Source organism: Stylophora pistillata, chromosome 14 (genome assembly GCF_964205215.1).
Source record: "Stylophora pistillata chromosome 14, jaStyPist1.2, whole genome shotgun sequence".
Lineage (NCBI taxonomy): Eukaryota > Metazoa > Cnidaria > Anthozoa > Scleractinia > Pocilloporidae > Stylophora > Stylophora pistillata.
The window spans coordinates 3,227,533-3,254,297 of record NC_142532.1 but is presented as its reverse complement, the minus strand read 5'-3'; the positions used below and the strand labels follow the sequence as shown (position 1 = coordinate 3,254,297).

At 41.2% G+C, this 26,765-nt stretch overlaps 3 protein-coding genes across 6 annotated transcripts in view; 2 read left to right on the top strand and 1 right to left on the bottom strand.

The window, feature by feature from the left end:
* Nucleotides 1-7,805, bottom strand: part of LOC111345821 (G patch domain-containing protein 2) — an 83,892-nt gene extending 76,087 nt beyond the window's left edge. Inside the window, exons 1-7 of one of the 2 annotated variants that reach the window (XM_022953104.2) lie at nt 6,629-7,804; nt 5,419-5,462; nt 3,501-3,565; nt 3,245-3,284; nt 2,432-2,514; nt 1,874-1,950; nt 657-1,071 (exon numbers count right to left, since the gene is read on the bottom strand). In XM_022953104.2, the coding sequence (XP_022808839.2) occupies nt 893-1,071; nt 1,874-1,950; nt 2,432-2,514; nt 3,245-3,284; nt 3,501-3,565; nt 5,419-5,462; nt 6,629-7,685 (1,545 nt within the window). In that variant the 5' untranslated portion in view covers nt 7,686-7,804 and the 3' untranslated portion in view covers nt 657-892. Of the gene's footprint in view, nt 1-656; nt 1,072-1,873; nt 1,951-2,431; nt 2,515-3,244; nt 3,285-3,500; nt 3,566-5,418; nt 5,463-6,628 lie in introns of those variants that run through there. The other variant, XM_088745311.1, reaches the window with a different exon arrangement.
* A 58-nt stretch (nt 7,806-7,863) lies between these two features.
* LOC111345820 (uncharacterized) lies at nt 7,864-21,930 on the top strand. 2 transcript variants are annotated; one of them, XM_088745307.1, is made up of 14 exons: nt 7,864-8,078; nt 9,677-10,179; nt 10,762-10,803; nt 11,882-12,136; nt 12,346-12,588; nt 14,004-14,239; nt 15,225-15,472; nt 15,867-15,973; nt 18,831-18,968; nt 19,448-19,558; nt 19,641-19,798; nt 20,177-20,375; nt 20,675-20,821; nt 20,945-21,930. In XM_088745307.1, the coding sequence occupies exons 2-14, from the start codon at nt 9,832-9,834 to the stop codon at nt 21,122-21,124; spliced, it is 2,412 nt and encodes an 803-aa protein (XP_088601433.1). In that variant the 5' UTR covers nt 7,864-8,078; nt 9,677-9,831; the 3' UTR covers nt 21,125-21,930. The 2 variants fall into 2 exon arrangements, with proteins under 2 accessions (XP_088601433.1, XP_088601432.1); XM_088745306.1 differs by having other exon boundaries at nt 10,759-10,803.
* A 325-nt stretch (nt 21,931-22,255) lies between these two features.
* LOC111345824 (uncharacterized) lies at nt 22,256-26,685 on the top strand. 2 transcript variants are annotated; one of them, XM_022953110.2, is made up of 3 exons: nt 22,256-22,748; nt 24,489-24,901; nt 25,908-26,685. In XM_022953110.2, the coding sequence occupies exons 2-3, from the start codon at nt 24,499-24,501 to the stop codon at nt 26,558-26,560; spliced, it is 1,056 nt and encodes a 351-aa protein (XP_022808845.2). In that variant the 5' UTR covers nt 22,256-22,748; nt 24,489-24,498; the 3' UTR covers nt 26,561-26,685. The 2 variants fall into 2 exon arrangements, with proteins under 2 accessions (XP_022808845.2, XP_022808846.2); XM_022953111.2 differs by having other exon boundaries at nt 22,743-22,878.
* The last annotated feature ends 80 nt before the right edge of the window (nt 26,686-26,765 follow it).

Below are 26,765 nucleotides of genomic sequence, written 5' to 3'. Positions count from 1 at the left end.
AAGGAACTCTAGCTTCTTTAGTGCTTAACAAACCTCAATAGTGTACACTGTGGCGTTTACCATTTGTTTTATAACATAACATTGATACATTGTAGTAAAAGAATTTTCTTTTATTTAAAAAATCTTACGTGACCAGAAAAAACGAGCGCGCGCGGAAAACTAGTCTTTGCATTTGCTCACGTCAGCAGTTTACACCCACGGGCAAATGGGGACACTGAACTGACCAATCAGAGCGTGCACTTTACTTTGGTTAAGTTATTATGTTTCATTCAGGGGTGATATCGCAAGAAGTTAGATGCTGGTCACTCGGAGAAGTTAAAGGAGTACAGCTACTACCAAAGTTCGTCCAGTATCGTTAGCCCTTCGTCTGAGCGAATCATTCGCTCTAACGAGGGGCTAACGCTCGAAACGTCAGCTTTTTAACTCTTTACAGTGGCCAATTTACAATTTCAACTTAGTTGATATAACCAAATTACCTTGTTACCCCCACCGACACAGCACCAAAGTTTCTTTAGAACTTTCGCCCTTTATTCATCAGTCTTGGAGCTCTTTTATGCTGGCTCGTTGTGTTGAATGACAACATGCACAAAAATTTCAAGGGGACAAACGTGTCAGCTGAAGAACAAACGAAAAACTCTTTCTACGTGGAGATGACATTAAATGTGGACGCCAACCAAGGTAACTTTATTTAAGACAATGCCTAAATCATTAAAAGTGAACCATAAAATTATATTTACATTGTCAAATTTCTGCACTTCTCTCTCTCCATAAAACGCATCCAAAACTCAAATTCAAAGTTCCTCTAAACACATATCATTTCATACCGATGGGCTTTGAAGAAACGTATTTAAAAAAAACTTATTCTCTTTACAAAAGTAGATTTTGTTTCATTTTACGAAGGCCATGGGTGGCCTAGTCCCAGTCCTTTGGGTCTCAAATATGCCCTCACAGGGTCCTGGATTCCACTTCTGTCAACTCCGAGTCCAGTCCCTGGTGTCCAACCCATGACGCGCAACATCTGGTTTCCAATGTTGGATGAAGGTATTGGATTAGCTTCCCCCCCTACTGTTGCTGTAGAAACAGAAGTCAGAAAACCCTTAATAATGGCTTCAGATAAACTAAATGAGTTCAGATTTTGCAACACCTACTAATGATAAACAAATCAGACTACATGTAATAACATACATGAAGAAATTACTCCATTCTGATTGGTTGCCATAAATACAGTTTTCAGGTAATTCAGTGCAGAAGAGGGTTAATTCAATGCAAAGAAAGTAACAAACCAGACATTCTGATTGGTCAGAATGATTGGTCAACGTCAATCTCAATGTCACTTACAGGGTTTGAATAAATCATTTTTGCATGTGATGCACGTGCTTTACTTCTGCATAATCATGATAAGCTACCTCGTATTTTTTCATGTATATTATTAATGCATAATCACATGATTTTTCTCATGCAATTTGGAATAAATAAGCACTTGTAAATTTTTTTTCAAAGACCACACATTGCACTCGCCCTGCAGGCTCATGCAATTTTGTTAGTCTTTACTCGTGCTTATTTATTCCAAATTGCACTTGAAATCATGTGATTACCTATATGAATTGGACTCTATTCAGTCCTCTTACCATTATTAATTGAAATGAATATTCCTGGTTAACATAAAGAGAAACAAACTGTTCATGATAATATTGTGAGGGGCTTGGTGACAGATGCTCATCAAAGCATCTAGTTCTACAAAAATACTTCAGTTATTTGTATGGGTGCCCTGTGATATTGGCCATTACTAATACAGATGTATGCAAAAATATTCTTTATAAAATTCATAGAAAAAAAAGCTCTGAACGAGAGCATGTGACAAAGTAGCACTTACATGTGGAATGCAAGCCGTCTACCGGTGGCGGCATTTTCCTTCGCCTTTTTGATTCTGCACCTGGTCTGTTGGGATGCCTAGGAGCAGATAGATAAGATGACCATTAACACAGAATACGGTAAACAAAAACTCAACACACAAAGATGCAAAACACAAAGCTGATTCAACAGTGCAAAAACTTAACCCTTTACACCCTAACATCAGTATGCATATTCTCCATACTGTTCTCTATACATTTCCTATGGTGCTGACAAGGAGAATTAGTTTTGTTTTAAAAACATGGGCTTTTTCATTAAGAGATTATTTCCTTAATTTCCTCGTGATCTTAATGAGTGATTCACAGGTGATCTTGAAGGGACAAATTAGATGCTAGTGACTCTTGGAGGTCAAAATGGCTAAATCAGCCGTGTGTGTTCTATCTATTTTCAACACAAATGATATCTTCCATAAAGACAGGATCAAGTACCTATCATTTGTCACAAAGCTTTTTTTTCTTCAGGGAGAAACACCAAGTAACTTGGCCAAAGAATATTATTTTGAGAAAAAAACTTAGTTTACCTTGTTTTACACAGTAATACTCTCCCTTTCTGAGCTGGATCTGATCGACATTGAAGAGAATATAAAGATGCCCACTGGTATACCTAGCATGTAAAGAAAATTAACTCTGTATTCAACTGTTACAAACTTAAAATATCTTGTTTCCAAGTAATCAATTGCAAAATAATGCATATATAGGTTAAAAGATACAATACAGATTTCCACATTGCACTCTTCTGAAATTTGACCCTTTACAGCCCAACATCAGTATGTATATTCTCCATACTGTTCCAGGGCTGTGGTCTAGCAGCACCCAGTAGCCCCTGGCACCTTACTTTTTCTCTTAGGCGACTCAGGAATCTTAGTTTTTTCACAAAAAGCATATGCTGGGCACCCTGGATTTCACAGTTTCAGAGCACCAGGCTCCCTCTAATTTTTCTTAGAGCACAGCCTAAAGAACTGCATTTGTTTCTTCAGCTGGTGATCACTTCTGTTATTCTCATGACTGTGACGTTTGATTCTGGGGCGATATTGTAAGGAGAAATTAGATGCTGGTCACTTTAACGGGTTAAAGGGTTATTCTTTTAACAACAACTAAATCATGTCAATTTAATATAAAATACTGTGATAAACACCAAGCGTGGCTGTCTGTGTCACTTCTATGTAAAAAAATTGTAAATTGTAAAAAAATTGTGATAAATTCAAACAAATACGCAGGCATTTTTCAAACTGCTGAAAGTGTTTCATGCTCTGTGACCAAATGGGGACAAAACAGCATTAGAAAATGAGAGTTTGTTGAATATCTCAATGCTTATATTTCATTAATAAAGGTACCTGTGCCCTTTCCATCTTGTTTGAAGGAAAAACAGACAATCTATATTTCAAAGAGAATGAAAAAAAGCTGTTAAAAATTTATCAATAAATTTCTTTTATGACCATTAACATATCATACTCAAATATGTGGGGTGCTAGTTAAACTATATGGCAAAAACCACTACCATTGCTGAATGCAAATCTCTATAATCAATCAAGTAATTTCAGTACATACTAAAAACATTGTGTTAAAAAAGAAAAAAAATATTAAACTCACTCCATCCATTTCTCATTCTGCATGAAGACTGCAATATTCCTGTCGAGCTCTCCCAATGAAGTCTCCTGATGAGAAATGACACACTTTTCAAATTCACTTATTACTAATTTATAAATTATTAATATATGTATATTAATCAAAATTACGTGCACGAGCCATTTGAAAATTCTTGAATATGATTGGCTATCACCAGCGTGATTTGAGCTCATAGGACAATGCAGGCAAAATGCTGGTAATTGGAGTGTAAATGCATCATGCTTGTGTAATTGGATAGTATGTGTCATGTGTGGAAGCTGTGGTTGCAAATGTCACAAGAGTTATTGTAAGTTGTTTCTCACGAAAACGTGTCATCATTGACTAGATTGTTTCTCAAACTTTGTCAAAGTTTTTATTAATTGGTAACAGCACTTTGTGTCATCCAATTAATTAACCGATCATACTTGTTAACAATTTATCATAATTTTTATTTCTTTTATGTCTATTAGTCTTATCGGAAGCCAGCATAGATCATGTTTTATGCCAGTCTATGATAATACTAATAAATGTACAAGAAATATATCGATAAATACAATATACGCAAATATGTGGGGTGCTGCTAAAATGCAAAAAGCAAGCAGATCTCAATAATCACTCACTAGCAGGTAATTGCAAATCAGACTCTCCCAAGGAATGAATCAAATAATTACCATGATTAGTTCTATATACAATTACCAATATTGATAAACAAATCATTATTATTATAAAAATTATAATTATTAACTCAAACGACCTGTGGGAAATGGAAAACACAGGCCAACTGACTGAGCTTATAGTAAATTGCAAAGGAACACTGTTTACCTGAAGTGACACTGACGTATGTCTCAAAGATTAATCACAAATGGCAGAAGTTTCATTATGACTGAGTTTGAGTCAAAGACATATGACCTATTCTAAAATGGAGGAGAATACAATTTTTCCAGGGGTTTCATTAACATTTTCAGCTTCACAGGCAGGTAAAACTATTTGAACTGAACTTCTTTATCAGATAAACTTTCCACCAGATGGTCAAACCAGGTGGGCAAAATCGCCCTCACACCCAGTCAATTTGCCTGGTGCCCGGCCCTTAATTAACAATTGGTTCATGCTTTAGCATGCACTATCAAGTTATGGAGCATGCGAGAAGTTTGGAGAGCAAGAAAGAAGCGTAAGAGTTGCCCAAGGCAATAGCCGAGGGCAACTCTAGCTTCTTGAGTTGGCCGCTTGCATGAAAAAAAATTTCTGGCGAAGCGATTTGCTCACGCTATCAGTGTGCACTATCGGGATTTTGAGCACGTTTACATATACTGAATTTGATTGCGCAGCTCTGCTAGCTATGTCCTAATGAAACCTGATTCATTAGACATTGGTGTATAACTTATGTATTCTTCTATTTATTGTCATGTGTTTCTATTTCTGTATTTTTATCTCATACTGTCATTTCTGTTTTAAATTAATGATTTAATATTTAATTTCTGTTTCTTGTATATTTATTGAATCTTTTGTTGAACCGAAATTAATGCAAGATGTTTTAGCATCCACACACTGCCCGCCGAGACTAGCTATGTTATTTGTGGGTAGTGGTTGATTATGTTAAGTTTAACGCCATTAGAATAAAGGAAATTATCCACTGTTATCTGCCTTTGTCTTCACGTTTGTTGGCCCTTGTTGTCTTGTTTCAGGGTAAAAGGTAGATTCTGAAGATGCATTTGAGGCAAGGAGGGGAAGTAATCATAAAAATTATAAAATAATGACATAATTCTCATCAATTTGGAAAAAGCTGTATTCTGCTGTAATCTATATGTCACACAAAAATGGAAATGTTGAATTCACACATTTTAGTTTTATACCACTCAAATTAAGATTATTTTCATTTCTAAGCTAAAACAACAAGATTCAATACCTGTCCAGGTGTTTTAAAATTTTTCTTTAATCTCCCTTGAAGACCTGTTGATACAAAAAGCAAACTTTCTGGTACCAGAGTGATAACAATACTATGATACCTTAACAAGTGTTCCCAGGACCCACAGACAACTTTTTCACCAGCACCTAATTTCTGATGCAATGGCTACTTCAGTTGAATAAAACTTACAGCAACATACCTGTCTTGATCTACATTGGAATTGTAAATTTTTCCTTCATGTTTTTTATCAAGGGGGTAAGTTTCAAAGGAATCTGTGGTGCTACATTATTTGGGAACTACCAGGTACAACAAGATTATCTGGTTGAATTAACTGAGTTGACAAATAATGTAAATTGGCCACCATAAAGAGTTTCTGAGCTGATGTTTTGAGAATTAGCCCTTTGTTAGAGCAAATTATACCATAGCTAGCATAGTCTCATGATCAAATTCAGTATATGTAAGCATGCTCAAAATCCCAAAATTGCACGTTGATAATGTGAGCAAATCGCTTCACCAGAATTTTTTTTTTTCGCACAAGTGGCCATTCAAGAAGCTAGAGTTGCCCTTGGCTATTGCCTTGGGCAACTCTTCTGCTTCTTTTGTGCTCTCCAAACTTCCCACGCACTCCATAACTGGATAGTGCACGCTAAAGCATGAATCAATTGTTCAATATGAACTCAGTTGATAAAACCAAATTATAGTGTTTTTCATGGTTGGCTACTGAGACATCTGCAGAGAACACTGTTTATCAGAAAGGGAGCAGCTGTGAGGGTACACTCTCCCTTGGCAGTAGTCCAGGGCTGAGTTGTTCAAAGCTGGGTTAAGGCATCCCAGGGTTCTAAATTATGAAATCTGATCTGTGATCTGAAAGCTTTAAAAGAAAATTCAGTAGAATTCTTTTTGTCAAGAATTTGATGATAAGATGCTCTTAAAATAATAGAGAAAATTGTCCCAAAAAGGCTTTTGCACAAAGGAATAAAGAAACCCAGACTTAAAATTTAACCTTAAGTTAATACTAATCAGCCTTCGAACGACTGGGCCCAGGTGTGATTCTACTGTAGCATCTGGGTCACAAACAAGCTTCATTTATCATTGGTTCTCCTCATTGGTCAGAAATAGAAGTCTTTATAAAGAAGACGAGATGCGTTTGTTTACAAGTGGTATATAAAACATGAGCTCATATAAGTATTGGTTTAATTTTTTTACATACCCAAGCCAAACTTTCCTTCGGCACCAGCTACAATAGGCCTTCTGTATTCGTCCATAACTCCATTTACAATGTTCTGGAACTTTTCTTCCTCCATATCACTTGCACTTTTTTCGTTCCACCACGGATTAATTCGTACATCACATTCAAACGAGCTTTCTTCTTTTTCATCGTCTCCAAGCCGGCCCTCGTCATTTGTAAAAAACCCTTCAAGATCACTCTCTCCAGAGGATTCATATGATTCAGTTTTACGCCGAGCCGGCGCTATGATCATCATTCTTTCTTCGCCGTCTTCAAGATCTACCCACGAAGATACATGTTGCAAAGATTGGTCTAAAGGTTTGGCAAACTGAGCGTTAGCGTGTAATTTGGAAGGTAACTTGTAGAAATGATTAGAAGAAATATTGGTCTCCATGGGTTCCCCACATCCACTACTCAAACCATTTTCAATATCAGCTAAACTACCTTCCTCGTCGCGTCGTTTAAGACTGTTGTGTATTTCGCTTCCCATAGCAGATTTTCCACACACTTTGCGTTTCCTTGTCCTGCTGAGAGATTTTAAATTATTCCCCAGTAAACCCAACGGAGAATCCCGATCGTTCAACGACTGAGCAGCCGACACTCTTTTCAGCTTCCTCTTACGTTTCTTTCTGCGTTTCGTAAACCCTACTAAAGGATCGCTGACCGAGTCACTCTCTCCTTTCTCCTTTTCCTGCACAGGGTAAGGATCTGGATTTTCGCGGCCATGAAGTTGAACTTTCAACAAACGTTTCGTAAACGACGTTTCTTCCTCAGAATCGCTTTGGCACATGGATATATTTTCGATGTAATCCATCAAGGCTTCTTCTACTGAATCATTGCTTTCAGCACTAACTTTAGGACGATCTCGGAACGGTGGATAATCCGATCGACGTTTTCTTCCTCGCCTCTTCCGTGGTGCTTTCCGAACGGGGGTTGCTGATGGCGACTCTCTCGTTCCGATTGTTGTATCAGAATGCGCTGATGGTGGATCATTCGTTCTATCCAGAGCACTGCTAAGGTCAGTTACCAGTTCATCCATGGCTTTTATTCTAAATTTCGTTTTACAAATAAGTAGACAAAGAAGTAAATTTTACGTTTGCAACAGTATTTCTTTCACAGCTGTCCTCCATATTGAAAAGTGCAAGTATTAGTTCCCAGTCTGCCTCAACCAGTTCTGCACTAATCGTCCATTCAAATGAGCGATTCCTTGTTAATATCTATTTTCAATGAAGCGTTTTGTTTGGATTGGGGTTTCCAAGGAAATTTTGTAAGCAATTACGGCCCTATTATGCTCTTCTACGAAGGAAGCAAGACGTGGGAAGCGTATAGTTGCTTAGTGCATAATAATCCCGGACTGCGGGAGATATTTCTCAGATTTAGGAAAGATTATCTAACTCAAAAAAGCTGGTCTTTACATCATTTTGAACAACTGGTAAGGTGATATATGATATGTTCTCGGTGACTGATTAGAAAGATCGGAAGGAATTATATTTGGCTCTCAATCATTACATACGAACCGAGCCGAGCGAGCTCCTTGTGTCATGAGCGAGAGCGAAATTTGTTCCCCTCCAGCCGAACCGAGCTTACATATAAAATGACTATTATATTTGTGAGTCTGGTATGGTAAAGATTCGTAGTTAACAAAAATCGATAAAGGCACACTGTAACACTGCATGGCGACAAAAGCGTGAAAACGTAAGCTTACAGTGTATGTAAATATTACCGTTCGACGCTATCGCAGCTACTACAGTTAGAAGCGTACAATGAAGTAAATAACAAAGTTGAGATGTCAAGAGTTGTTAAACATTCTGCAATCGCATCAGGGCCCAAAGACACTAAAAAAATTCAGATCATGTGTAAATTCAAGGTTTCACAATACTGCCTGAATCGAGAGGTAGTTCATCTTAACTTACAGAAGAACACCTTGCATTTACTCGCCCACAGTTAATCGCATATGTTAAAAGGTCAGCATTAATTTTTGAGCTGCTTATTTTACTTCTCATCTCCTTGACAAGCGGTTAGAATTTGCAATCTGCCATTAATCAATATTTGACCTTGGCAAATGACTCTGTGAATAATTTACTTTGTCCTGGACAAAAATAAGAAATAAGTGAATTCATTTGTAGACCGTACTAGGAGGGGGGCTTGGGTTCTATTAGAAACCGCAAAACCACAAAAAAATTCAATCAAAACCAAAAACCGCATGCAAAATCATGACTAAACCGTAAAATTTGCACATCTCAGTTGTCGAAATCCTAATCGATCTGATACTGTGGTTACAAGAGGAGCAACGTAGGTTTTGTGGTTATTTGAGTTCAGTAGAGGTGTATAACTGCTGCTCATATCAAAGAGAAACGGGAACCCCAAAATGAAAAACCAAAAAAGCACATTGGATACCAAATCCGAGCACTCGTCAAAATTTTTGACAAAACCTAAAACCAAATGCTGTAAACAGAAAATCAGTAAAACACAGTAAATAACAAAATGGAAAAACTAACATTTTTTGGCACAAAAACCGAAAAATCAATCTAACAAGTAGCCAAAACCGCAAACCCCAATGCTCCCCTCTACTACTTACTCAAAGCACCTTGCTTGGCGTAAGATTTCTGTTGGTCAGTTGGCTTCCAATGAATTTGATTTGGGTCGCAAACAAATATTATCTGAATGAGCTTAAATTTAGCAAGTTTCCTGAATCTTGTGTTCTCCTGTTTGTTGTGGTAACTGAGTATATAAATAAATTTAGACTTAGTCTAGGTATTTTCTCAGTAATAAGGTGAAATCATCCCTAGGACCCTTCAATTCCTAAGATCAGGTAGTAAATTCTCCCCTCTAGCTACTAAACATTCCCTTGTAAATTAGCTTGGAGAAGTTGGTGTTATGTCAAACAACTATATGATAATTTTGAGTATTCTCACTACTTGTTTACAGGGTAAGGTATGGATATTATTGGGAGAAGCTGCATATTTATTGCTTCTTGGAGTTGAAAGGCTAATCCATTAGTTTTTCCCTTCATTTTTCTTGTCATTTCAGAGTCATGAGGGGTGAAAAGTGACCCTGGAATTGTGCCTGTTATTCAGGCATTTCAATCTGCATAATTCAATCTCCCTACCAGATACTTTTGTCATCAGTAAACTTACAGGAAAGCAAAGCAGTCAAATACAGGCTAATACCAGTTTGATTCTAAAATGGGTTGTGCCCCATCCACCCAAAGCTTTCAAGTCCATGAGAACGAAACCCGTCTCCTACAAGAAATAGACCGTTTACGAAATGTAGAACGCTCACGGGAGGCAGAAATCAGCAAGCTGCGTGCAGAAAATGAGAAACTGCAACAGGGCCAAGTGAATGGTGAGTATGCAGTGACAAAGCCAGTTGAGCGATCAGAGTCTCCTGAAGATGACAGCCATGATATGCTTGTGAAGGAAATTGAAAGATTGAGACTGGAGCAGATTGAAAAAGAAAGTGAACTCAGCGAACTGAGGCAGACAAATGAACAGCTGAACTTAACTTTGCAACAAAGCCCATCTCAAGTTCAGGTAAACGTTAACAAATTTGCAGTGGATTCTCTTATAGAAAAACACTTCCTTAGGGTCAAATAATTTTGTTCATAGTGAATTGATAGAACCAATTTTTTAGTCTGTAATGTTGGAAAAGAAAATAATTGGACTCTCAATTTATTCAGTGAATAAAATATAGTCCAAGATGTAAATTGGTCTTTGTTGTTGAAGGTGAGTATAAAAAAATTTGATTTGTTGATACACTCAGGATCGACAGTTAATGGAATCATCGCCTCTCAATTTGCATCTTAATGTGTATTCATTTGTTTTAAAACAAAATACCATTGGTTAGTGTGAGGTCCAAAACTAGCAAGCTGATTTATAACTTAATACAAATGAATAAAGGCTGATAGTTTCGAAAGGTACTGTTTGGGGCTGCATCGGTGGGAGTAACGAAATAATATGGATATATATATCAACAAAGTTGAAATGGTAAATTGGCCACCATAACGATTACAAAAGCTGACTTTTCGAGCATTAGCCCTTCATCGGAGCGAATGATCTATAACTTACTGTACTTGCAATGGATAATTGTACAATTTAATTATTATTTTGCAGCAGTTTGCTACTAAGAATAGAAATCTCCCAAAAGTTGGAGATCCGGTGAGTATTTAAAGGATTTAGTCATGCAGTGTGTGTTGTCAAATTGAGTGTCACTGACCCAGAGTGGTACCAGTTACTGTAGTTACAGTAAACATATATTTTCAAGAGAAAAAAGATGACAAAAACATGAATTTGTCAGGATAATGCAATTCCATTACACCCAGTTGTTTTCGTCTTGGCCACTGATTAAAAACACACAGATAAATGGAAACATACAAACAAAAAAAGTTTCTATGATTGAAAACCCCAACAGGCCAGAGGTGAACTGGCTATTTGTAAGTGGAGTGGAGGAGGAGGAAGGTAAGGAGAAAAAAGAATGTTAATGATTTCTAGAAATTGAAGAGTTGATGCTTCTTCATGCTGTCCCCCATTCCTAATCCTTAGTTTAACCTTACCATGAAAATTATGTATGGATCTGTTTTTGTCTGTCTCAAATCCATCTCACAAATTATATAATTTGCTGCCAGATAGGCTTCTCTCAGCTTACAATTATACTAGACACAAGCGTGTTTTTAACATGCCGCACTTTCGCACTGATCGTTTTAAATCTTCATTTATCCCGGCTATGTGCACCTGTGCTAACCTAGATTTTTAGCTATTCCACTGCTGTATATTAGATATAATTATTAGCTATATTAGTAATTTTATTTAGGTCTTAGCATTTTTGTAATTGGTAGTCTTATATAGTCTTATATAATCAATGATTGTGAAAAGCACGCAATTCAGCCTATGGCTGCAATGTATTTTATTTGGTAATAAACTATCTACCTACCTATCTATCTATCTATCTATCTATCTATCTATCTATCTATCTATCTATCTATCTATCTATCTATCGATCTATCTATCTCACCACACCCCTCCCTAAAAGTCTACCCTCTAACCCATCAGAAACAAAAAACAAAAACCAGTGTTCTGCCTTACCACTCTCTCCACGCATCTCTTTTCTTACATGTATTCCCCCCTCCCCTCCCCCTCTAAGATAAGCTTCTCTTCCTTCCCTGTCTTTCAAAAATCCATCTTGATGATACATTAATAATTAATAATTGGGGTTGACATGTTTTAAAATTAAATCTAGGTTTTAGCAATGTGGGAATCAACCCCATGGCAATACTTCACAGCAACCATAGTCTCATTCAACTCCGAAAAGCTCCAGTATGAAATCAATTGGGATGATCAGGATCCTACCGGCCGTATAATTGATTACTACAACTTGGCTCTAGACCGTGTTCCTGAGCCAGACGAGGTCGCCATTGGCTCCATTGTGTTGTTTCCTCAAGGGAAGTATCGAGGTCAGGAGGGTGTACGTCTTGGTGGTTTACGATACCATCAGGTATGTGCGTGCGTGCGTGCGTGCGTGTGCGCGTGCGTGTGCAGTGTGTCTGTGTGTTTTGTGCATCTGCGTGCGTGTGTGCGTGTCATACGCGCGTGCGTATGTGTGTATAAGTGTGTGATCGTGTGGCTGTGTTTTTATTGATTTGTGGTTAGTTGTTATCTAGTTTGAAAAATTACAAAATCACCCGAATGTTTTATCATTTCAAGGGACGAATAACAAGTGTTTCTAATGGTCGTGGGGGGCAGAAACTTTATGACGGTGTGCACACCAAGGGGGAAGAGGACAACAAGTGGATCACATACTCAGGTTACAACTTTCATTTTACGGGAATGGAGCTGTCCAAGTTACGAATCTCACCCAATGTGCTGGACATCTTGTCTGAAGATAATTCTAGTAGTGCTGTGGATGGCGTAATTCGTCCTTGTGACATATTTATCTCGTACTCAAAGGTACATAGCAGTTTTATTGTATACATGCATAATAAGCTGAATCTTACACGTAGTTTGATTGTACTGATGACTTGCATAATTAGCTGAATCTTACACACATTTTGATTGGTTCTTACCGATGACATGTATAGTAAGCTGAATCTTACACGCATTTTGATTGGTTCTTACTGATGACCTGTAGGGAAGCTGGGCCTTGTGTGCCAGTTTTTAATCTTACCGCATTTGACGTCATCTGTGATCTCTTGCCGAACGGACGCGTGGCAACATGGAATCTATAATTATGTCAGGGGCCGACCATTTAACTTTTGAGGGGGGGGTGGGTGGGTGATTTCTGGTCATCAAGACATTTTTTTTCTAGCAATCTGCTGGGCAGGGTATTTTTTTCCGTTTTCTCTGGTTACATTTTTTCTGTTACATTTGGGCTGCATGCAATTTTTCTTCCAGCAAGCGCTTGCAGGAAATTTTTTTTCAAAATCACCCCCACCCCCCTCCCCCACAAGAGTTAAATGGTCGGCCCCTTAACTAAGCAGTAACAGTTCTTAGAGATTTCTATTTCTATTTATCAATTCTAGAATTATAACCTAAAGTTAATAAAATTAACAACGTGTACAATATGCATTTCTTAGAGATTTTTATTTCAATTTATCAATTCTAGAATTATCACCTAAAGTTAATAAATAACGTATACAATATACATTTCTTAGAGATTTCTATTTCTATTTATCAATTCTAGAATTATCACCTAAAGTTAATAAATAACGTATACAATACGCATTTCTTAGAGATTTCTATTTCTATTTATCAATTCTAGAATTATCACCTAAAGTTAATAAATAACGTATACAATATGTATTTCTTCAAGATTGAGAAAAGTCAATCCATGGTTCGACTAACCTGCGATCAGGCGTTTTTTTTTTTTTTTTTTTTTTCCAGAGGTGCGTAACAGCGTTGCAGCGCAAAAGTCGGCAAGCGGAGTAACGAGGGGAAAAGAACGTGTTAGCTATTGCTCGTTATTCCGACCGCCGACTCTTGCACTGCTAAACTATCGCCAAACCCAGACCCCCCACATCCCCGAAAAAATATCTGATAACAGGAGACTGTTCGACCGACCAACAGACTAACAGACATCCCCTATATCTACAGTACCCCTCGCTTGTACAACAGCACCCCCACGAACGTCGAGTGAGTTTAATGCGTGCGAAATTCACAGTGCGTGTAGTTAGTCGCGCATGAAGGAGATTCGCGCATGAAGGAGATTAGCGCATGTACGCAAATGCGTGTATTTTAATTCGTTCTAACAGCATGACATGCATCGCTTGCACCCACTTTGATGATTGCTTGTTATTCAGACTATACTCACATCATTAGAAAATTGTTTCAAAAAAGACATTAATTTTTCATGTTCCCTTTAACAGGCTAACAGCCCTTCAGCCATTAGAAATCATGAGCTGGGATCATCTGATCCTCCACCTAGCTACGACGAAGCAGTTTTGTCGAGTATCTGCGACCCACGTGACATTCGATATCAACTGGAAGGCTACGGAGCCACGGTGAATGGCGACAGACAGGCTCAACACTCACTGATAGAGACCGTACAACAGATTAACACATCAAAGGTGTTTGTGGCGTGTCTCAGTGATGAATACGTCAAGTGAGCATTCATTAAGTAAATTTATTACTTAGGGCGCCAAGCTCAACTTTTCGCCAGACATAAATTTTTGATCGCCGGGAAAAAAAAAGGAGAAGGCACTTTATATAACATACCAAATCGCTGACCACATCGTATGTCTTTTGGTCACTTGTCATCGGAGCCCTTAACCCTTGAAACCCAAAGTGTGGCCAGCGTCTAGTAGTGCGTATTCCCCATACTCATTTCCTAAGGTGCTGACAAGAAGAATTTGTTTAACAATCAGGGGCTACTTTAAAGTTAGTGATTATTTTCTTTGTTCCAAGGGGTGGAGCTCTATGGTAAAATTAGGTGCTATCCTCTCTTAGGACTTAAAGGGTTGAGCGAATTCTCCTTGTTAGCAACAAAGCAATGTGTAGAGAAGAGTAAAGGTGAATTTGGTTATTGATGTTAAGGTGTAAGGCGTCAATACGCAGGTAATCCAGGAAAAAGTGGCAATTTTTTTAGAAGAAAATGCCGCAACATTATTTATTAAAGTTTTTTGATGTCGGAAAATGTTTATCTCACTTTGATTTCAGACCATTAGGACTAAGTTTAAGATGCTGCAACTTGCCGCATGGAGGGAGCACCAAACACATATCGCCAAATTGGCGTCTTATGCAGCAAATTTAGTCGACCAAACCTTTTTCGAGTCATTGCGAACGAAGTAAAATTTGTCGTAGCTTGTAGCGCTATTACCTCTATTCATATTATCCAAGGCACCTGGCCCCCTTTAAAGCTGTCTTTGGAGATATCAAAACTCAGACCACAGCTAATTGAAGGTAGTGTTGCGATCGCAGGCGATAATTCTGATGGGGCGGTTTCTTGCAACATCTACAGCATCTACGTTCAATTTCACATGTGATTGGTACAGAAAGTGACGCACCTTTACAGACCAAGAAAAACCGATGCAATTTCGGCTTGCTTATAACAATTAATTATTTTTGGTTGCCATTTTTCTTCTTCCCAGGGACGAAATTTGTCGTCAGGAGTTCCAGTATGCCAAAAAGACCGCTAGGAAACCAGTTATCCCTGTTGTAGTGGGCAGTGGATCTTTCGAATGGATGATGACAGTTGTGGGTTTGCTTATTGCTGGTGAAGTTTACATTCACTTCAACAACAGAGATGTACAGGATTCTAAGATGACAGAGCTTCTGCGAGCTGTTAAGAAGAGTGTGCCTGAAGTTAAATTTCCGCAAGAACTTGGAAGCGTACAAGGTATGTTTTGTATTTTTGTGGTCACATACTAGGATATTGCCCACTGACTTGAAAGTTACAACCACCTCGTAGAGCGTAACAAAACGGTTCTACCACACAGTATCCTTTCATTTGAATGGTGACATGCTTGGGTGTCAGTTGGAGCCACCTTGTACAGCATAATAGGCAGAATCACATGAAAGTACAGCTCGATAGCCTTCATTTGGATGGTCACGCACTCGAGTTTTATCCACAGACTCATACGTTAGAATCACTATGCGAAGCGTGGGAAAGCGTGTCTCATCAAAATACTGCTCACCAGGGTTAACAGTTAAAACGCAAAGCACATGCTTGTTTCTGTATATCAACCTAAATCTGTCAGTCAATTGACCTCACAAAGTGACTTTTTATTCAGATTTGCAGAGTACCGAAGATGCCCCGGCCGCTGGAATCCGAGATTCCGCTGACGTGTTTATCAGTTATTGCTGGCTGAATTCAGAAAATGCACAGAAAGCCAAACAGGTAAGTAACTGTAGTTGCATATTGTTTAGGTTATACTTTGATTTCGAATACACCGATAAAACCCGGCATTAGATCGGCGATTGAGATTAAGGTTGACGATAGTTGACGATATATTTTTTACCTTTGTTACTCACGGATTGACTCACTGACTGAGCGACTGACTGACTGAATGCGTGAATTCCTGACTGACTGGCTGACTGACTGACTGATTGATTTGACTGAGTGATTGATTTGACTGACTGGCTAATTAGTTTGACTGACTGACTGACTGACGGACTGACTTACTAAATGACTGGCAGACTGATCGATTGATTTGTCTGACTGACGAACTGAATGACTGACGGACTGACTGACTTAATGACTGGCCGACGGACTGACTGAATGACTAGCCGACGGACTGACTGAATGACTGGCCGACGGACTGACTGAATGACTGGCCGACGGACTGACTGAATGACTGGCCGACGGACTGACTGAATGACTGGCCGACGGACTGACTGAATGACTGACGGACTGACTGACTTAATGACTGGCCGACGGACTGACTGAATGACTGGCCGACGGACTGACTGAATGACTGGCCGACGGACTGACTGAATGACTGGCCGACGGACTGACTGAATGACTGGCCGACGGACTGACTGAATGACTGGCCGACGGACTGACTGAATGACTGGCCGACGGACTGACTTAATGACTGGCCGACGGACTGACTGAATGACTGGCCGACGGACTGACTGAATGACTGGCCGACGGACTGACTGAATGACTGGCCGACTGACTGAATGACTGGCCGACGGACTGACTGAATGACTGACGGACTGACTGACTTAATGACTGGCCGACGGACTGACTGAATGACTAGCCGACGGACTGACTGAATGACTGGCCGACAGACTGACTGAATGACTGATGGACTGACTGACTTAATGACTGGCCGACGGACTGACTGAATGACTAGCCGACGGACTGACTGAATGACTGGCCGACGGACTGACTGAATGACTGGCCGACGGACTGACTGAATGACTGGCCGACGGACTGACTGAATGACTGGCCGACAGACTGACTGAATGACTGGCCGACGGACTGACTGAATGACTGACGGACTGACTGACTTAATGACTGGCCGACGGACTGACTGAATGACTAGCCGACAGACTGACTGAATGACTGGCCGACGGACTGACTGAATGACTGGCCGACGGACTGACTGAATGACTGGCCGACGGACTGACTGAATGACTGACGGACTGACTGACTTAATGACTGGCCGACGGACTGACTGAATGACTAGCCGACGGACTGACTGAATGACTGGCCGACAGACTGACTGAATGACTGGCCGACGGACCGACTGAATGACTGGCCGGCGGACTGACTGAATGACTGGCCGACGGACTGACTGAATGACTGGCGGACGGACTGACTGAATGACTGGCCGACGGACTGACTGAATGACTGATGGACTGACTGACTTAATGACTGGTCGACGGACTGACTGAATGACTAGCCGACGGACTGACTGAATGACTGGCCGACGGACTGACTGAATGACTGGCCGACGGACTGACTGAATGATTAGCCGACGGACTGACTGAATGACTGGCCGACGGACTGACTGAATGACTGGCCGACGGACTGACTGAATGACTGACGGACTGACTGACTTAATGACTGGCCGACGGACTGACTGAATGACTAGCCGACAGACTGACTGAATGACTGGCCGACGGACTGACTGAATGACTGGCCGACGGACTGACTGAATGACTGGCCGACGGACTGACTGAATGACTGACGGACTGACTGACTTAATGACTGGCCGACGGACTGACTGAATGACTAGCCGACGGACTGACTGAATGACTGGCCGACAGACTGACTGAATGACTGGCCGACGGACTGACTGAATGACTGGCCGGCGGACTGACTGAATGACTGGCCGACGGACTGACTGAATGACTGGCGGACGGACTGACTGAATGACTGGCCGACGGACTGACTGAATGACTGATGGACTGACTGACTTAATGACTGGTCGACGGACTGACTGAATGACTAGCCGACGGACTGACTGAATGACTGGCCGACGGACTGACTGAATGACTGGCCGACGGACTGACTGAATGATTAGCCGACGGACTGACTGAATGACTGGCCGACGGACTGACTGAATGACTGGCCGACGGACTGACTGAATGACTGACGGACTGACTGACTTAATGACTGGCCGACGGACTGACTGAATGACTAGCCGACGGACTGACTGAATGACTGGCCGACGGACTGACTGAATGACTGGCCGACGGACTGACTGAATGACTGGCGGACGGACTGACTGAATGACTGACGGACTGACTGACTTAATGACTGGCCGACGGACTGACTGAATGACTGGCCGACGGACTGACTGAATGACTGACTGACTAGCTGACTGACTGACTGACTGACCAAATGGCTGACTGACCGACACATCGATTTTCAGGCCTAATTGACTCATTTACTGCCTGACTGACTTTTGAAATGATTGATTGACTAAGATTGGGTGAGCAATTGAACGTTTTTGTAACTACTAGGTGCAAAACATTGACAATGTTCCGCTTTATTATTATTTTTGGCAATGATCAGGTGAAAGAGTTCATCGGATCTCCATTTGCGGACCCCCGGCAAGTGCACGCCAGCCTGGTGAAAGAAAACAAGTTCTCCTTATGGATTGACATAGAGCGGCTGACTGACTTTTTAAATGATTGATTGACTAAGATTGGGTGACTAAGATTGGGTGAACGTTTTTGTAACTACTAGGTGCAAAACATTGACAATGTTCCGCTTTATTATTATTTTTGGCAATGATCAGGTGAAAGAGTTCATTGGATCTCCATTTGCGGACCCCCGGAAAGTGCACGCCAGCCTGGTGAAAGAAAACAAGTTCTCCTTATGGATTGACATAGAGCGGCTAAGGACAACCAATCAGAATGAGGAATCCCTAGGCATGGTGAGTCAAAAGAAAGAACAGTTTCCTTTTGCTTACCTCTCAGTGGAACAAATGATTTGCAACATTACTCCGATTTGACGAACCTCCTCCGTTTCATCGAAATCCTTGTGTAACGAACCAGCGTGTCGACGAACGATTCGCAAACCGGTCGCCACTGCCGCCTCCCCCTGCCCCTCCCCCTGCCTCTCCCCTCTGCCCCTCCCCTCTGCCCCTTCCTCTCCCCCTCCTCCTCTCTTCCTTTGCCATATAGCGAGCCAGCTTCATCACAAATCCTTGTCTGACGACTCAGCATTGTAACAGAATAATTTCTGCGCGATAGTTGTGAAGTGTTATTTTTTCTTCCTCTTCCTTCCTCTTCTTTCTCCAGTGACAAATGAACTCGGGATATTAACCTGTTCGTAAATTTTGAACTCCCCAGCCTTGCAAGGCTTCACAGTTTTTTGCATGTGTGTTTAATTCCGTTCATTTATTCGTTTCAGTTTGAGCAAATCGCCGAAGGACTCGGAAAGGCCAAAGTGGTGTTAGCGTTTGTTAGTAAACAGTACGCCAACAGTGAAAACTGCAGAATAGAACTGCAGTTCGCTCTTAAGGTAAGTTAAGAATTTTTTTGTCTGGTTTCTACGCGATTTTTTACTCAAACGCGATTGATAATAGAATTTGGCGTTTTTTTAGTCTCTGAAGAAGCCGTTGGTCCCAGTGATCGTGGGAGCAGACAATGACTGGCAAAAAACAGTGGTGGGGCTGTTGGTGGGCGGTCAGGAGATCCAACCCATCAATTTACAGGATGTCCACTCTGAACACGTGTTCATAGAGAAATTAGCGGAAATACAGTGAGTATCATACTGTCAAGGTCAAGTTAGCTTTCCCAGAGCAGATAGAGCGCCCTTCGATTTAATGTTGTTAAACTAGAACTAAAACAGTTTCAGGTTTCAGTGCGAGCTGATGAGAATTCGAAGTGGACACAAGTACAAGGCGGGCACGGTGCCCGAATTCTGGCGTGGGTACTTGAAAAAAAGGTGTGTTCAAATAAGTGCCCATCAAGAATCGTACTCGGGCGCCGTGCTCGAGCACCAAGTGTGAACGCAGTCCAAGACCCTGTAAAATGAAAATGGTTGCTCTTGAAATGAACGAACAACCATTCAGATTGTAGAAGGTGACTCCAGGCTACTTTCTAACACGATTATTAATCTTTAAACGATAATTTTTAGGGAGGCTATTTTGCCTTTACTTGGTCACGTAGAGGAAGCCAGAAGCTACTGTGCGCCTGTCATAGGTGATCACGTGATATCCCATCATCAAAAATGGGCATACTACACGGCGACCATTGTGAGCTTCGACCGCGAGACTTTAAAATACACAGTGGACTGGGACGACGGAGATCCTACAGGAAAAGTCCAGTCGTATAAGGTATGTAGACGAAATAGGTACATCTTGGGGGAAAACGAAGTGTTTACGGGAGAGAATAGTTTGTTCACAGAACACGGACGAAATCTGGGGGATCCAGTGGCAAGTTTTAACAGAAGCAGACACAGATTGCTGCCGAGTTAAACATTAAGAAAATGACCACCAATTAAAGAAGCTCTTGGTTGTTAAACAAATTCTTTTTGTTAGCACCTTTGGAAATGTATAGAGAACAGTATGGAGAAAATGCATACTGATGTTAGGGTGTGAAGGTCAAAACTAACTTGAATTCTGGTTTACTGCAGGACCTGGCGATTGACAAGGTCCCAAGTGAAGACCAAGTAGGCGTGGACTCAATTGTGTTTTTCCCCCAGGGAGGTTACAGCGCTACGGCGGGGAATAACACCGGGGGAGTGAGATACCACGAGGGAGTCGTCACATGCGTCTACAAGGTTTGTCATAGCTTGTATAACAAGTGAACGGTTCGTTGGGCGCACGTTTAATCCAAATTATTGTTGCGGTCATTTTGAACGCAATCAGTGGCGTGATGTATTTTTTTTTTCCATTTACTTTAGGATTCCTCGGGATTCTGGAAATATGATGGGCATCACACCAAAGGCGACGAGGACGGAAAATGGATCACTTATAAAGATTACCACTACAACTTTAATGGCGTACCTCTGCAAATGCTTAGAATCGCTCCGAACGCCATGGATGCTCTTATGGCTTGTAAGGAGGCCTTTAGTTGTTCCTAAAATATCTCCGCCGAAATAGGAAGTAGTTAAATCACCAAGACAACCAGTATCAATAAGCGTTTGAATATCTTGCACAGTGTCCTTCCCAGCTGTCTTTTGAGATGTCACGCGACGACTCCCTTCACTCCTCCCATCTTTCTTCCCCGCCAAGAAAAAAAAACAAAAAAAAAAAAAAAAATGGACAGTAGCGTTGCGTGACAGTTCAAAGAAGACGATTAGCATTGTTTCTTGCCCGCGAGAATAACTGCTAGTACGCAAGCTGAAGAGCCTTTTCTGAATATTTCGTGTTTTGTAGTGAGCAATTCATGTGGAAAGGAAACTATAAGACGAACAACTTTTGGTTGATGGATTTTAACAGAACCACTCTAGGCATAAAAGCACTGACCCTATTTTTGTAGACAGAAGAGCTCTGCGACTTCGAACTTCTAGTGGAAGAGTCACTGATTCTGTGGGGGAGGGGACCGAGGGTCTGAGAAGCTGATAATCGATGACTGAAAATATTTACTGCAATGATAACTATGTTAAGTTCCGAAGTGGTGCTTTAGTCAGTGCGTTTCATAGAGAAGAACTGAGGTTGTTATTAGATATTTTCATTTCTTGTTCGAAGTAATAGCACCCTCGCTTTAGATTCGACAACTTTGTTTATAGTGTCACAACTTTCGTTAATCATCCACCCGCTAAGTATTAAATCCACTCTTTTTAATTACATGTATATAACAAATTGAATTAATTGCGGAGTAAATATTTGATTTGTGGAATCCTCGATCTAATTCTAAACCAAAATAAATTCCACCTTTGCTACTGTACTACATAGTACAATATTTGCTAACTAGTAAATTAATTACTGTGAAAGTAGCCTGCGAAGCAAGCCCTGGGGGAAAGGAGGGGGATTTGGGGGGAACGGAAAGTGCGGAGGGGATTCCGCACATTCCGCCCGCCCCAATCCCCCCTCCTCTCCCCCAGGGCTTGCTTCGCAGGCTACTGTGAAAGTAACATAAATGAAAGGTAACAAAAGACGGTCATAAGATGTCAACCGTAGTTGTTGTTACCACGTCAAACCCCCTATGCCCCCCTCCCTAGAATTTGATTGGTTGGCCCTTAGCGAGATCGTCTTGTTTAGAAGGAGTTGGGAAAAAAATGAGTAGAGTCAATAGCCTGGTATGGCCGTACCCTTCCCCCGTGGAGAGTCGAAAGGGACGGAGCTCAGACATTTTACTCCCGTCCGTTTCTCCTCGGAGGAGGGGGGGGGGAGGGTACGGCTGCAAGTAGGCTACGGAGTCCAAGATTCGAGAAAGAAACTACAGGATCAGATTGCTGCCGCAGAATATTTCTGGGCCGCCTGGTCGCTCTCCGTGCGAGCAGACTGGAGACAATTCACATTTGTCAGTCAATACAGTATTTGTCTGATTTTGTCTGCGCTGAAAACAAAATTGCACCTTTGAATGACTCTACGGAATGGCCTTCTTTGCATGACCAAACAGCCCTTCGTCTCCCCAACTGAACAACTCATTATGCGCGATGAGTGACAACCGCTTGTGAGGAGCGGGGTTTAGCAAGTCACGCTGTACGGCTCACTACGCCTAACGCACTCTTGTAAGAGTGAGACTTCGTATTTCAACGCTAGGTAAGTGATGAATAATTTTATAACTTGGCCGTTAAAGTAATGAACACTGGAAAAACCATTTGTAGTGTATGAAGGAGGTGGGCCTTTTCTAGAGAAACTATGATGCTGCGTTAGTGGGGCGTATTACAAGGTAATTTGTTTAACAACTGAGTTGATTATGTGAATTGGCCACCGTTGCGAGAGCTTAGACCACGTTAAAGCTGACGTCCGAGCGAAAGGCGAATGGCTAACGCTCGAAACTCCTACATAAATATCAACCAATTCACCCTAGTTGTTAAAACCAAGGAGGCAAATCATACCAATTCACCCTAGTTGTTAAAACCAAAGAGGCAAATCATACCTGCATGATTGTTCACGATCTTTTAAACAATGCCTTGGAGTACATGCAACCAAATACTACACAGAGAAGCCTCTTTAAATTCGACTCTGGTTCTAAAAGTGGATTGATTTCTCCAAATTGCTTCGTACAGTGAAGAAACAAAATTTTAAGAACACAGTAAGAGCATACGCAGGCCGAGAGTCAGACGAGAACGTCTTTATTTCGCTCATTTTTTGCACTTGGGGTGTGCATATTTAATGTATACGTGTGGCTAATTAGATTTCGACTAAAAGACTTCATATTCCGTACAGCTGATATCAGCATGAAACGGAGAAAGATGCTCCGTGTGATTGAATCGTGCATTTCAATTTCAAGAATCGTAGCATGATGCCTAAAGAGGCGAGAGGTTAGAAATGGCGGCATCGAAAGGACAAGACATTCGATGTGGGGCGCGACATCGACCGTGTTATTAGTACGAAATTGCGCAAAATGTAGTTGTTGCTGAGTCACGCAATATAACGCGTAACAGAGTAACGGAGTAAAGAGTAACAAGAAAAAAGGTAACGGCAGAAGAGAAAACCAGTAACGAGAAGTTAAGTTCGATAGGAAATGTAATTATTAACAACGATAAGAAAAGATGAATTTAAGAAGAAAGATTCAGCGCGGAGATTATTTTGATATTGCAATGAGAGGAAGAGGTTGACTTAGTGTCACGCCTTTCAAGTCGCCAGTTTTAAAAACATTTGTTGTTTTTAAATTGTTTTTTAATTGTTTTTTTTTTGTTGTTGTTGTTTTTTTTTCCGAGTGTGTTGCGTTTTTGTTTCAAATGTCGTGGATTATTCAAAAATAAGTACCAGGAGCGACCATCGGTTGATATGAATACGTGGCCACTGTCCACGTTAATCCGTATAGAAGAGGGCCTCGATGAGGTTGGCCGTTAACTGTAGAATGACAAAAATATATAGCCGTTAGGCGTAAAAATTGACAAGCTTTAATTGATCGTCGTGAAAAGAAGTTGACCGTGAAAAACAATTCGTCAATTGATCGTATCAAAATCTTAGACTAATTCGAATAAACAAAAGTGTTCGTTTTGCAGCAACCACACGAAAAGTTTCCTTGTGAAAAGCGAAGTTTCTATCCTTTTTCGTCAAGAGGGAGGGGGAGTCGGTGGATTTTGGGTGTGTCACCATAAAACTTACCTTGTCCCCCATAAGCCTCTGTAATATTCTTACGAACCTCACCCCCCTTCCTTGGCAGTTGATTTTCTATAATCCCTCCCTTATATTCTTTTGGTGACGATTGATTTTCCTCTGTTTCCCTTGAAAACCATGTGATCTCACCCCCCTCCCCTTAGTCAACACACTTTGGTCCCTTATCTGAGCAAACATAAATTTATTCGATTCTTTTTTATTCTTACACAGCTTTTAGGAAATGATTGGCAGAAAAGCTTTTCGTCTTTTCCTCGGTCGTCATGGCAACTTCCGGTCAGCGTACTCTACTAAAACGGCTCATAAAATTGGAATCATCGGCTTAGGAAATGTCGGCGCAACCGTTGCTAAGAACCTTCTTAAGTCAGGTTTCACAGTGTCCGCCTTACACGACAAGGACCCAACAGCGGGGCTAGATCTACCTGGGGATATACCACGTCCAAAGACACCCCGTGAACTGGCTGCCATGTGCGATGTAGTCACAACAGCTCTCCCTGCCCCACCCCATGTCAAACAAGTCCTGTCTGGAGAGGACGGGGTGTTGGCAGGGCTACGGTCAGGAGGGGTGTGGATTGACCACTCAACCACGGATTATCAGCAGACTTTGGACCTTACTGAAGAAGCTGGTACGTGTCTTAAAATTAGAGCGAGCACCTTTTTAAGAGAGCGTAGTTAGGATTAGATGAGGTAAGAGATGAGGCGGGCGCACGGATAGCATGTTCCCGGTTATTATTTCGTCGAAATCCCGAGTGGAATCCCGGATAGGATCCCAGCTGTCCCGGGAGACACCCCGATGTATTTCAGGGCGGGATCCCGGTTTGATTCTGGCCGCGGCATCCCGAACGGTATCGTGGACGCGATCCCAGACGCCGTGAAATATAAAAAAAAAAAAAATATATATATATATATATATATATATATATAGCTCTTTGGCATACAAAGCTTAATTTGCTTTCATGTCCAAATTGAGCACTCTATCTAGGATGAGTCATTGCCGTTGCAATTGCGCATGCTCGCTGGTTTACTCTAGTTTGAGCACTCTGGCATGGCTTAGACGATACCACAAAGGTTGGGTCGTTTGGGGTGACCGTTTCGGTTCTCCCCCATCCTAGCATTAGCACTGCACTGATGAGGCCCAGAAGGCCGAAACAGTACTGTCTGCAGTTAGTTATATATATATATATATATATATATATTTATTCATTGGGGGAACCCAGCTGGTGTCACTGATATCTCTTTCCAAGTATAAATGGGTACCTGAGAACTGCAATGGAAACAAGGAAATTTGAAATGGTCAGTCATCGTAGTTTTGATTATACCGGCATTTTGTTAATTTTTCCTTATGGTCGATATAAGTTCAATTGATACACTCTATACTTCTCGGTGGAGAGACACCGTAAGGGTAAAGAAACTAAATGGTCGGGGCTGGAACCATGACTTCTTAAACTCTTGGGTCACTTTGCACTTCAAAGGTCCGAATGAATTTCGTGTCATAATGCCTTTTGCGTTACAATTTCTCGCGCGCAGTATTGTTTTAAAACTTGTTGTCAGAAAGTAAAACGTGAATAAAATGATTTTCTTGGATTTTACTTACGCTAGAGCTTATTGTTGACTCATATTTTACCTCCGAAGCTATGAAAGGCATCAAAGTTCTGGAGGCACCCGTCACGGGTGGCATGGCTCTTCTCAAGCAAGGTAAAATGACTGTACTGGTTGGAGGAGACAGGCAGCTCTTCGAAGACTGCCTACCTATTCTACAACAGAGCGGTAAGAAAGTGCTGTACATGGGAGAGATGGGGACTGCTACCATTGCCAAGGTTGTCTCAAACATGTTAGCTGCTGTTAATGTCGTTACTATGACTGAGGCCATGTTGCTGGGGAAAAGGGGTGGTGTCGATTTAAAATCTCTCTTTGATGCCATTAGATTTAGCGCTGGCAACACGTACACTTGGGAGACCGAAGCTCCTTTGGTATTCAATGGAACTTATGATCCAGATTTCACCATTGGGCTCCATTGCAAGGACCTTAATCTTGGGTACCAGCTCGGACGTAAGTTTAATGTTCCTATACAGATTCTTGGCCACGCGGAACAGATATACAATCGCGCTCTTTACAAGTTGGGGGATGAGGTAGGCTCGACGTCCCCTGCAAAGCTTTTGCAAGACGAATTAGAAGAACCTTTGCAGGTAGAAGGATTCGAAGATTGGACCTACACCATTGAACATGTCGAAGACTCCATGGCGGTTGTGCACTCAACAAAAGAGAAGGTTTACGGAAAGAAGTGAACCACAGTGAATGTACTGTTCTACAAAGTGGAAAACCTGAAAGTTCTATTACAATTAGAAATTTTTTTTGTATAACGTTAGCTAGCTCGATTTTGAGCATCAGATAAATTCTATAGAGGCCTGAAGTTTCGTCCATCATGACAGCGACGTGGATGTTGATGAGGAGGGAGGGTAGGGGCATGGAAGAGGGGAGGGGGTGGGGGCT